Consider the following 13,457-nt stretch of genomic DNA (forward strand, 5'->3'; position numbering starts at 1 on the left):
CAAGGAAATAAATCTGGATATTAGTGAACTTATAAGGATTGATTTTAACATTATCCTCAAAAGTATTAGAATATCAACTTTAACTCGTTCTATTTTATGGGAAATAAATTACCAGGTAATTATTTTCTTGTGCTGGTATGATAATTGACATTGGCTGCTTTTCCTGGTTATGTTCTCTAACTTACCAAGCTCTCTGAAAGGTAGCAAGGGGTCTATGAACTTACGTGCTTTTCATCTATGACCGCAAGTGGACCTTTTCTTCAGGGGACCATCTCTAAGAAAACAGTGCAATAGTGATTTGTTCTGCTGCACAGCCACCCTTCCCACTGGCTTCCTCTGATGCCTTTTCTGAGCTAACTGTCCTACAGACTAAGTTGTTCTTCAAGAGGATTTCATTCAGTGTTAAACATATCTTTAATATAAATATAATGGCTGAAATCCTGGCCCATCAAAATCAATGGGTGTTTTGCTATTGACTTCAGCATGGTCAAGATTTCAGCCAATCAGAGCTCTTCATGACCTCATTCTCTGCAGCGCACAATCAGGTGGTTTTCTTAGAATCTCTCGTCTTCGTGGTGCTAGAAAAACTGCTAGAATTAGGCAGTCACTTGGTCAAATGACTACAATATATTTTTGAAAGCATCCGAGTTAAAGGATTTTCCTACTTCTTTTTTTCCTGAAAACAGGTGTCTCTAAACAAAGAAAATAAATTATAGACATTCTTCGGGCCACCTTAGTGTCCCTTCATGGCTGAAACACAGTCTTATGCTTCAGTGTGTTACAGTGTTACAGAGGTAGTCACTAGCAAGACAAATAATGTTGCAAATGATCTTTGATGCAGTAAGGGAAAAATCTAATTGCACTGCAACTTATATTTCCACTAGGAGTCTCTTCCTTCAACTGATTGCGTTCCTCAGATTTATGTGGCACCATTTCTAAAAACTGAGAGCCAATAAATCAATAATTGTTTCACTTAAGGTATCTTACCCTGCCTTGGAAATCATATGCTTTCATTTAACAAACAGAGCATCTCTGTCAACCAGAAGCAGCATTCAGTGATACCAGATAAAAATAAGTCCTGAGAATAAAAAAGACCATTAGGGTGCCAAGGTTTACTATTACACTTTGCTTATTATGAGACCTCATGCAAGCCTCACTCATTTTGAATAGTCCCTTTGGGCACATCCCATACACATGTAGGGAGCCTGCTCCAACACGCCATAATTTCAGACTTGATTAATCAAGTCTGCTGGAGCATGGAAATTAATGCTCTCCAGCAGCCTCCAGCATCATGTGTATCCATGTCCCCATGCTGAAAAGTGGTGGTGGGGCACTTCAAACTAAAGCTGGTTCAACAAGCTTTAGTTTAAAGCACTCTAATACATGTGACACTCTGGGTGCTTTTAATTAGCGCAGCTTTTGTAGCTGCAATAATTAAAGCACGCCCCCCCCCCATGCCTCCCGGAGCATGTGTTTAAATGCCTTTTGATTTCAATTGACCTGTCTCAGCCATTATGAAGCATGTCTACACCACAGTCCCCCAGAAGGAGGGTTAAATGACTATCAAACACCTGATTTAGGTGGGCAGATAGCTTCATAGTTTCTAAGGTCGGAAGGGACCTGAACAGATCATCAAGTCTGACCCTCTGCCCTGGACAGGAATGAGTGCTGGGATTGTAATACCCCAGCCAGATATCTATCCAACCTCCTCTTGAAGACCCCCAAGATAGGGGAGAGCACCACCTCCCTTGGGAACCTATTCCAGAGCCTGGCAGCCCTAACCATAATGTAATGCCTCCCAATATCAAGCCTGAACCTGCTCTCAATCAATTTGTGGCCATTATTCCTTGTTATCCCTGGTGGTGCCTGGGGGAACAGAGCCTCACCTATTTTCTGCTGGGCCCCTCTGGTGAGTTTATAGATGGCCACCAGATCCCTTCTCAGTCTTCTCTTGTGGAAGCTGAATAGATTCAGGCCCTTTAGTCTATCTTCATAGGGCCTGGCCTGCAGCCCCCTGACCAGGTGAGTGGCCCTCCTCTGGATCCTCTCAAGGTTAGCTGCATCCTTCTTGAACTGCAGCACCCAAAACTGGACACAGTACTCCAACTGTGGCCTGACCAATGCCGCATAGAGGGGAAGGATCACCTCTCTGGACCTGCTTGTGATGCATCTGTAGATGCACAACAAGGTGCGGTTAGCTTCCTCGCATTGGCGCTCATGTTCATCCTGGAGTCAACAATGACTCCAAGATCCCTTTCAGCCGCTGTGTTGACAAGAAGGGAGTTCCCCAGCTTATAGGTGTGTTGCTGGTTCCTTCTCCCTAGATGCAGCACCCTGCACTTGTCTGTGTTGATTTTCATCCTATTCTCATCTGCCCACCTCTGTAACCTGTCTAGATCTACCTGGATTCTGTCCCTCCCCTCCAGTGTACCCACTTCCCCCCACATCTTTGTGTCATCAGCGAATTTGGACAGCGTGCTTTCCATGCCAACCTCCAAGTCGCTGATAAAGATGTTGAATAGCACAGGCCCCCGGAACAAGCCCTGGGGAACTCCACTGCCCACGTCCCTCCAGGTCAAAAACGACCTGTCCACCACCAGTGTCCAGGTGTGACCATCTAGCCAATTTGCCACCCACCTGGCTGTGTAGGCATCAATGCCACAGTCACCTAGTTTTTTTATGAGAATGGGGTGATAAAGTGTCAAAGGCCTCCTTGAAGTCCAGGTAGACGACATCTACCTCAACACCTGCATCCAAGGACTTGGTGACCTGGTTGTAAAAGGAAACAAGGTTGGTCAGGCAGGATCTGCCCACAATGAACCTGTGTTGGTTGCCTCTGAGCATTATCTCCCATGCTGGGCCCCCACAGGTCTGCTCCTTGAAAATTTTCTCATAGGTCTTCCCAAGGACCGAGGTGAGACTAACTGGCCTGTAGTTCCCCGGGTCCTCCTTTCTCCCCTTCTTGTAAATGGGGAGCACATTGGCCCTTTTCCAGTCCTTCAATGAAGCTGTGACAATTTATACCAGCTGAGAAGTTGCTCTGAGCTCTCTGAAGACTCTTAAGGCACATCCCAACAAGCGCACACATGTAGTTTGTGGTACCTCAAATCCACTTGAGGCAGTGCAAACTGCACGTGGCACACACGTACCCATTTGCCATGCTGCTAATTTGCAGTGCAGTGGGAGTTTTTGACACCAGGAGATTCTGGTGTAAAAAAAAAAAATTCCTATGTACCGCACATGGCAGCAGCAAGCACCACCAGAAACTGGACCTGGCCAGCCAGAGCCATTCTCTGGCTGCTGGCCAGGCTCTGAGCAGCTGGCTCAGCACTGCGCTGCCCTGGGAGGTCTCCAGGACCCCAGGTAAGGCTGCTGGGGCCAGCACAGGTGCTGCCCCCAGCCTCCCCTACCCCACCTGGGATGTGCCTGGGAACAAATAGCAGTGCCACTGTTATTTGTCCTGCATGAAATGTGCACCCCTGCACATGCGTGCTTGTCAGGACATACCCCTATAGTTGTGCAGCCTCCACGTTTTGTTTGCCTTATTTAGCAAAACCATGGCTCAACCTACACTTGCCTCAGCAACGTTTCCCTCAAGTTTGTTTTCTGATCTCAGCTGCTCAGGGGGAATAACACTTACTTTCTTAGAATTACTCCAGAGTTATACCGGTGTATTCAGAACAGAATCTCACCCACAGTCTGCATCCAGTAGTTGCTTACATATATTTAGGGATCTTACTTATCAAAGTAAGTTCTCCTTCATACTTCAGTAATTAAGGATCTGAAAATACTTTTCAAATACTGTCGAGTTTATTGGTATTTGGGGGATGGGAATATTTTCTGCATGCTTTTAACTAAAATTATAAATTCGCCATGTGTAATAGTTCATCTGTGTTCACTAGCTGGCCGACTCATGGCCATTCCACTGAATTCCTACGAAAAATGTACAGTTGCTGGTGATCCCTGAGGGTGGATGATCAGTTATTGGCTCCTCTATGGATTTAAGCCAATCAGCAGACACGGGTGTAACATGTTAGGTTACTTGAAGATTCTTGCATCATTGTTTTCTTCCCAGAAGCTATTTCTAGTGTTTGATAAAGTAAAATCTTTTGTCTTTTCCTGAAGTTTAAAGAATTAAAGCTGAAGACACCGTTCACTGTATATATTCTAGTGAGAATTCCCTGCCTGCTCATTGTTTTGAGCTGATTCTTTCAGTTTGTTCATGTTTTGGTGTGTTATATCCCTTTTCTGTACATAACACTGGGTTCAGTAAGGAAGAAGGAGGGCTCTGACATTCCCAGGGATGGTTTGAATACATAAATTGTTATTTAGAAGAATGCTGGATAATAGGGGTGTGCGAAACGGGCTCTGTTCAATTCAGATTTGGCCCAAATCGGGGACAGTGATTTGTTTTGTTGATTCAGATCCCTGTCCCCAATTCAATTCAGCCAAATCTGAATCTGAAGATTCAATGCTGATTCAGAGAACCAGCGATTCCGCCATAGACGCAGCTTTAAATGTTTTTTTCTACATACCTCGAGGTACCAAGCATGGTTTGTGATTGCTGCGATGCTGGGGTGAATGGAGCATCCCACAGAAGCACAGGGGGCCCCCCCATTTGCTCGGCGGCAAACCCGGAAGTGGACTAGAAGTACTTCTGGCCCACTTCTGGGTCTGCTGGGGACACCCCCCCAGCTCAGCGATCAGCCACAGGGGGACCCTGGGTGCCTCCCCCCAGCCCAGAAGGCACCAGTCACTGAGCCGTATAGGGTGCAGGGGGCCCCCCCAGCGCGCTCTCCAGTGGACCCAAAAGTGGATTGGAAATGGTTCTGGTCCACTTCCAGATCTGCTGCCAAGTGTGCTGGGGAGTCCCCTGCACTTCTGTGGGACACGCCATATGCCGCAGCATTCACGAGCTGCCTGCTACCTTGAGGTATGTAGAAAAAACAGTTAAAGCTGGGTCTGTCCGAATCTCCGAATCTCTCCGAATCAATTCAGAGGGTTCCGATTCAATCTGGAGAGATTAAAGGGTCCTCTGATTCGATTTGGATTCAAAGATTCGACCACCGAATTGGGCCAAATCTCTGCCAAATTGAGTCAGGGCTACTGGAAGTTTTGCACAGCCCTACTGGATAAGTTTAGACCTGGAGCCAGATCCAAATGTTGCCGCCTGGACTCATTTCTAAACCTGTGGTTCATAAAGAGCTGCGATGATGTAAAACATGGGCCATATCATGGAACACCTCAGGTTCTTGTCAACCTCCTAGAGAGAGCCGTGCTAGAGAAGTGGCCAAGGCACAGCTGTCAGATAGGGATAAGACTCTTTACTGTGGACCTAAAATAAACTGACCCGTTTAACAAAAGCTCCTCTGCATTCATGCACAGTGTTAAATAGATAGACCCTGACTGTGAAGTGGCTGAAAGGTTTTTCTCTCTGATTGTCACTGAATATCAGTCTGCCTTTTTTTTTACTGAGACCTCCCCACCCGCCCCTTCCCCACTGTGCAAATGCTTTTGTTTCAAATCATGACTGATTCCGACAATTGGCTTGTCTATTCAGTCTCCCATCAAGGAGACTTCCACCCTGTTCCTAGGCCCTCCAGTGAACCGAATCAGGGAGCTGTCTCCTTGTTGCTGGAACCTGAGTGTGGGGATTAACATTTTGTCCTTTCCTCTTACAGGACTTGTACCTGCCTCTGTCTTTGGACGACTCTGATTCTCTTGGGGATTCCATGTAAAGGAACACAATGCCAACTGTCCGTGCTACAAGCTCTGTTAAAAATACAGTACAGTACTTCTGCCAAATGAAGCAGATAGGTGACTGGGTGCTTTCAAATCAATCAAAGGACACACAATTCTATGTAATTTTTTTTTTCTGTGATTTATCTTCTGTGCCACAAATCAACACTTATCAACTTATAGGGATAGAGTGATACCATTCTGCTGGATAACTTTACAGGGGTGCATAAGGGGCATTGCCAGCAATCTCAGGCTACCATGCCAATGATTTCCCCTTCTCTTGTATTAGTTCTTCTTCTGCTCTAACTGCATGAATTTATGATTGGCTGTAGAGACATTGATGGCTCCCTACTAGTTCTACAGAAGTGAATCCTGTTGATTATTCTAACGCTAAAAGAAAACAAATGTCCCTTTCTACCTTCTCACAATGCTGATGAATAGTAGCAGCTCTGTGACTGCAGATCTGCGTCTCATTTTGTGTCTGATTTTCACACATGCGTACTCTCTATTGTCATTTTCCATTGCTGAATAGCAGGAAAGGAAATGGCTTATTACCATAAGAGGCTTAGGATGCCACCAGAATGTGGAACAAAGAATATTGGACCGGTTTCAGAAATGCTGCCTAAGACAGTGAGCAAAGTTTGTATAGCACAATGATGACATCATACATTTATATATCGGGACATTTCTAATAAGTAAGCTAAGATATATATGTCAGCTAAGTGTCTGGCATGAACCAGATTTATCGTAAAACCCAAAGATAATGCTGGCTGATAATAAGTTATTATATCTACGGCATGGTATCTCTCTATCTCTGCTTATAATCTTAATGCCTTGTAAACATCCAACGCTGAAAACACTGTGAGAATTTGTTTTCAGGTCTGACACCTCTAGGTCGCTTTTTATAGCAAGAAATCAATACACTTTTTATAAGAAAAGAACTTGTATCTGTGTTTTAGGAGTAAGTATTCAAGCTCCTTCTTTTTTATAAAAGCTGGTAATTTTCTTTTGTTTAAAAAACACGTTAAGGAAAAAAATGACAAAAAAACAACTACTGCAAACTAGTAATAATAACAACTTAGTTTAGAAATCTTGTTGTCACTGCCAAACAGGCACTTGAAGGAAAAAAGGAAGTTGATTTGAAATAATGAATGTTTTGATAGTTTTTGTAATGTTTAAGCTAGCATTTTTAAGGTTTTTCTTTACATTTCAATACTCCTAACTATGGCCAGATGCTCTGCTTATATCACAGATGGAACTTTGAGGTGTTCAAAGAAACTCTTCTAGCAGAAAAGAAAAAACTCTTAGGGGATTTACTGAAAGTCATCACTTTTATTAATCAGTAATGAATCCTACGGGACTCATCGCTGTATTCCACAGAACTGGTGGTTTTTACTATGCCTAGACTGTAGTGGTTTAGGCTAGTTGGTATTGCCTCTGTTTCTTACGGAATAAGCTTTCAGTGAGACTGACTACTACAGAACCGGACCCGAATGAAGTCCTTGCAAACAAGCGTTTTGTGTTGCTCTCTTTTACATTCTTTCAGCACATATGCAGATTTCCGTATTTCTTTTCAATCCCTTTGAGTAGAATGAATTACGGAGTCGTGGTGTTTGAAGCCACATGAATGCTTAGCTAGAAGATGATTTGGTTTCATTCCTTTCAGAAGCCACTTTGTATTTTGTTAGTTTGCATTGCTACTATTAACACTCTGTACAGGCTGCGTTTTTGGTTTTTTTTAATTCACATAACGATACATACAATATATAAAAGCAAGCTGCAGCTGAGATGATCCAAAAGATGATGATTTGGATTACCAAGGGATTGGAGTTATTTTATACCAAATTTTCACCCAGTAGTCTTAGGTGCAAACATTGGTTCCTAGGGTTTTTCCCACAAAATGATTTGTGCGCCTACAAACAGCTGAATTTAGATGTGTAACTCCCTGGCCACATGACTGAGAGTTGGATATTTGAACTACTGCATCAAGACACCTGAATGCAGTTTAGAGAGGTGAAGATTCACATTCCCTCATAGGGAAAGCTCTGTATTAAAGAAAGATGGCCGTGGAGACAAAGCACAGTTGTGGCAGTCAGGAATCCAAAGTTCAATACTCAGCTAGATTTTGTGTATGAACTGGAGCAGGTCTCCATTTTTCTGTGCCTCTATAGCTGTCTGTACCAGGAGGATAATAACACTGCTCTACCTCACGGGAGGTTTGTGAGGCCACATATTCACTGAAGTTAGAAAAGTGCTTTCAGATTCTCTGATGCTGAATAACGGCAAGGAGTAGTTGTTTGTGGACAAAGGTTTTTGGGGTGTATATTCACATGGGTACTAAATTAGAGACCATTCTTGAAAATATGGCTTTTTAAGTAGAAGGATAGCATAGACTGTGATTTGTTTCTGCAAAGTATACTATTAAATCTAGGGCCTTTCTTTCAACAATGAGAAGACACGTTTGCCTTTGACACAACAAAAACATGACCATCCTTTCCCCTTCTCCTCCATTTCCTTGTTCGGGGGATCTTGAGGATCCCCATCAGTCTTTCACTTTCAGCCCGTCTAGAGATCCTGCTCTGAACAGTAGCCACCATCTTACTTGCTCAAGTTGACTAACCAGGAACTGAGTGCCAATGACAATTGTTAATTAGACAGGGGACATGTTACCTGAGTGATGCAAGGTGCTCCTTCTGTATCCATGGTCCAAAGTGCCTTGCTGCCCGTCTCCTAGTCCCTGTCAATCTAGGAAGCAAGAGACCAGCTACAGCATTAATTTTAAGGGCTTCCTTAACTGCAGAACAACTTATCAATAGCCTGCACATCCAGGCTGTCGTATCTGTAAGAGGTCTGAGGCATGTAACGAACAGCAGTAGTCCACAGTGTTTAAAAATCTACTGGGAAATGACATTTCTGTTCTCCAATATCCATTCAGGTCAGCTTGCCTGAGACAAAGCTGGAACAATCTGGGTAACACAGATACAGAGGTAGATAGTTACCTTTGCATCTGCACCTACCATTTAGATAATGAGAAGAGCTCCTCCTACGGGACCTTTCTAAAGAAATGTTCCCAGCACTCTTCCTGGATTGTTCTTCAAAGCGACACATCACAGAACTTGCAAACTCTTACTTATAGAAGGGGTGTCACTGTCACAAGGACTGCTCAGGAGCAAGGGCTGAGCTTGATGATCATTTCTGACCATATGATGCATCAGCAAGGGAATTTGGAGAGGCCTAAGCAAAGAAACCACGTTCTTCAGAGGGAAAAAATAGCCATTCAAACCAGCAAAAGCCACAAGTAAAACAGGGTAAGAGTTCAAACTCCCATGTTTTAGAAGCAATTTTCCAGGTAGAGATACCTGGACTGTAGGTAGAAGTCTGTGAGCATTTCAGATGTAACACATTGTTAGTCTGTCGTAATGCTGCTGTTGCATGAGTACTTGTACAGAAATGCATGTAGAATAGCGTACATACTGTGCGAGGTATCTTTGGCTTCACCGGATCCTGAAAACAGACAGGACAAAAAGAAATGAATTGCAGGCAGAATATTATAGTCATCAGAATGGGCCTGGTTCAGGAAAACATCTAAGCGTGTGTTTAATTCCCGCTGACTTCTGCAGGACTTAAGTCTGGGTTTGAGTTCTGCCTTGAAAACCGTCTAGATGAGTTCTAGGAGCAAACTAAAGCAATACTTCTGTATCCTCCAAAGTTTATACTTTTTTTTCTTCTTCTTCTTCTAAGTACATGAAACTGCAGGATCTGAGGATTTGCCATATTAATTCTGCTGTAAAAGAGCTGTCTAATTTCCCCCATGAGGTTCTCTATGTGTTTTCAGAGACTAATTGAAGCACTACAGAGTTTTAAAACAATACAGCATTTAAAAACAGCACTGGTGGAAACTTAAGGCTTTTTAGAGGTCTATTTGTGAGATATGACTTCATTCCTTTATTTCTACTATGCCTGGTACATTTCATGGTGCTTGCATATTATGGATGAGGCATATCCAAATTAAGGAGGAATTAGAGCAGTTCTCAAGCCATAAAGGAACCAAGCCTCCATTGCAATGGCAGTTTTTTCTGTAGAAGATCAGGGCCATAGAGTATAACATTTAATGACCGATCCTTCTGAATTTTTATTTTTTTGAATATCTAAATCCTAAGATTTATGAGCCAGATCATCTTCTGCTATAACATGTGTAGCTAAAACAGCTCTACAAATCTTGTCTCTAATAGACATCTATGGAGCCCCTGTAGTAGACTTAAGAGAGATTAGTGATTCAGTTGTAATTTGGTATGGTTTTGTGATGAGATGTAAGGCTTCCTTTTGTCCTAAAATGCTCTCTGTTCTTAACCTCGGCAAATTAACACATGGTCTTTCCAGGTGCTAGGAACTCTCTTTGAATTACTTTCTCAGCTATCAGGAAAAGCTAGTTTTGCCTAGAAAACAGGGACTGCATTTCTTTCACCTTTTCCATTATTCACATATGGGCCAGCTGTCATTTAACCTTTCTCAAATGTTTTCCATAAACCCTAATTTTGAATGAACATAAGAGGTAGAGGAACTAAAAAGATACTGGCACACAACCAAACAATATCACAAGTCATTTTGAATAAGTAAAGGTGGTACAAAAATATGTTTTCCTTTAAGATTAGAAAACTATGAGACCTTTTTCTGATGTCTTGGTGCTTGCTTCAGAATGTCTTTGACTGCACTGTTTCATTATGTTCTGGGATTGCTGTTTGGGGGCCATACTGTATCCTTGCTGAGGTGCAACTCCATTGACAGGCATCAGTGGAAGTCACTATGGGCACAGTATAGCCCTGAAGATGCGATCCTATTCCGTGTATTGTCAGCAAGTTTTGTCATTTGATTGGGAGCACAGTAGGATGTTTAATAAATCTCTGTCTTTCACCTGTTGAGTCAATGGGGAAAATTTCCATTAATTTCCATAGAAGCAAGATGAATTCTTAGGAAATAAAGAAGCAAAATGGATACAAAGATAGGTAGAAAGAAGACCTTCTGCCTTGTTCCAAGCAGAGAAATCTGAAACTGTGCATGGAGATTCTCATGTACAAATGATTATACTGTGCATAAATATTTACATGTAGCTGAGATGAAAGAAAATAGTTTATTGTCTTTATCGGTGATTTTACAGACATGCTGTCAAGTATTAATGTTACTTTGCTGATCCAGTATCAAAGCAGAGTAAGCTGGTTTCCAGGTTCTACTTGGTCATTTGGATTAGGATGGTTTAAAGAGTTTGCGAATACAAGGCAGAACTCCTCACCTCTAGGTTGAGTGGTCCAGTTCAAAGAGGCATGTGTGTTTGCAATAAGGTAATAGCTTTATTAGCGATAACATAGAAATGATACATGAATTTAAAACTGTCACCTCCGTGGCTAGGTACAGAAATTACACATGAACTGGTATAAATGTGCACAAACGTGTTCAAATCTGTAACATGACAGAATTTCAGTGCACATAAACTGCTTTCAAAATGGCCAAAACCAGTTTAAGATACCCTTGGATAGATATAGTATCAGACTTAACTGATTTAGGTTAAATTGGTTTATTAAACTTCTGTCACAGGTCCCCTCCAGATTCAAGTTAACTCACAGTCCCCCAGCATCCCAAGATACTTTGCACCTCTCCTGCAACACCTCCCCCCTCCCCTGCAGATGAGCAGGTTAGCCTTGACCCAAGCTGTCTGCTCCAACCAAGCAGGGGGGCATACTCTGATGCCCCCCAGCTTCTGGCCTGGGCCACTTTAGGCATGTGGCTGCATTTCCAATATCAAAAGTGAGTGTCTGTTCACTTGCTTATCAGTTCAATCTATGCAGCGTAAACTAATCTGAGAAGACTGAATCAATTTAGCCTCTGGTTTTTTGACCGTCTGTACTTAGCCCTTAAGAGTGCCTTCCAATACATCTCCCCTCTTTGGGCTTCAGAAATACATAGTAATACTGAAAAGTCCAATTAGGCCTGAATATAAACTGGCAGATGGGGCAGACTCCCTGAATATCTAGCCTGCTGAGATTATTATTCAGTCTCATATTTATCCAGCTGATTCTCCATTAACATACTGGGAAAATGATGGTATCGTTTATCACAGGTTCATTCTGAGTGGTGACACTGATGCCGTCTCACACCATGCCCGTGGCTTTGAGAAGTCCTGGTCAGTGGTGTCTCAGGAATGAGATGAGGCTAGTAAGGTTTCCTAGTGGGCTGTGTATTAGGAGTCCAAGTGTTCTGACTTCTACAGTAACGGATCCTATTGTTGAGTGTTGTTTCCTCCCCTCCCTTTTTTTCTTGACCTGAAATCCAGTAGCTCTAGTAATATACACAGCTGACAAGCCTGGTTTGAGGTGAGTTATTGAGGCCCAGAAACAGGCCCCTGCACTCTCATCCAGTCCCCAAACTGTTCGTGCTTCTGGGCTGTGTGGAGCTATTGCTTCTGGCCAGTATACTATCTCCTGCTAAACCCCTCTTTTTGCAAAGTACGTATATGCCTGTTTGGGGCTTCTGGTGCTACTAGCCCAAAGTTGGGCCCTATATTTGTAAGCACTGAACCAGCTGCATCTCTCTAACTCTAAGGATTCCAGCGGCCTTACATCCCAGAAGCCAGGGGACCTGTTGTTCAGCTGATCTTTTTCTGGATTGGTTTGCAGATATATCCCTTCATGGGGAACAATTGTCTTTCTGCTTTCTGTGCTAATGTATTTAGTAAAGCCAACACGTTTCTGCTCCTGATCTCTGCACCCAGTGAACTAGAATTCAAGATTCTGAAACCCACTTTAAAGTTCCTCTGGTTCTGCCAGCGTGCACGCAACAACTGCAGCCAGAGGATGCCTAAAGGGAAGAGAGGAGAGATGGCCAAGGTCGATAAAATTGCAAAGTCTGGAAAAAATGAATCAAGAACTGCTATTTCTGTGCCTCATAAGATGTCTCATAAAACAGGAACTAGGATGTGCCTAATGAAATTATTGGGTGGCAGACCTCACTCAAACAGAAAAACACAGCACATAACTGATATGCAGCATTCATTGCACAGGATGTGGTGGGGCCAATAGTATTACCAGGGTCAAAAAGAAATGACAGGCATTGATGAAGGATAGGTCCTTCACGTGCTATTAAACACCACAATCAGGAATACAACCGCAGGCTTAAGGCATCCCCAAACCTATAATTGCTGGTAACTGGGAGGTTACAGGGGCTGGTTCTATACACACATGCCCTATTTCTTTCACTTCTCTTCTGAAGTATCCACTACTTGCCACAGTTGGAAACAAGATATTGAGCTAGATGAACTCTTGGTTTGATCCAGTGTGGGAACTGGCAACTCCAGCAATGAGAGCTCATCAACTGACAAAGAAAGTTGGCATTTTTCTTTCCCATTGGGACTGGAAACAAAGAAAGGAGACTTGTTCCAAGAAGAGTAGTAGAGAGCATTTATTAGGAGGTCCTTAATGAGCGACAGCAAAATGCTTGAAGGTCCTAATAGTATAAAATCTGTTTGGAAGGAGAGTGAGAGGCAGGGAGGTGGAAGTGTCCCAGTCTGACACATGCAGAAATAGTAAATAAAAGGATCAGAGAAACCAAGGGTAATGAACAAACGGAAACATTATGGACAAGGGAGGAGCTACTGCTTGGCTCTGGGCTGAAAAGCAGCAGGGGCAGCGTGGCTGTGTGTTTTCCACCAGTGCCCAAGTTGGCTAGAG

At 43.0% G+C, this 13,457-nt stretch overlaps 1 protein-coding gene across 4 annotated transcripts in view; it reads left to right on the plus strand.

Annotated features, from left to right (window-relative positions):
- The window catches only part of DCX (doublecortin), a 116,257-nt gene extending 105,599 nt beyond the window's left edge, over positions 1–10,658 (plus strand). For all 4 annotated transcript variants that reach the window (XM_019540398.1, XM_019540399.1, XM_019540400.1 and 1 more), the window contains exon 7: positions 5,682–10,658. In XM_019540398.1, coding sequence (XP_019395943.1) covers positions 5,682–5,738 — 57 coding nt within the window. In that variant the 3' untranslated portion in view covers positions 5,739–10,658. The remainder of the gene's footprint in view (positions 1–5,681) is intronic.
- Positions 10,659–13,457: the final 2,799 nt, after the last annotated feature.

Source organism: Crocodylus porosus, unplaced genomic scaffold (assembly GCF_001723895.1).
Source record: "Crocodylus porosus isolate Cpor-Errol unplaced genomic scaffold, CroPor_comp1, whole genome shotgun sequence".
In the NCBI taxonomy this organism is placed as follows: Eukaryota; Metazoa; Chordata; order Crocodylia; family Crocodylidae; genus Crocodylus; species Crocodylus porosus.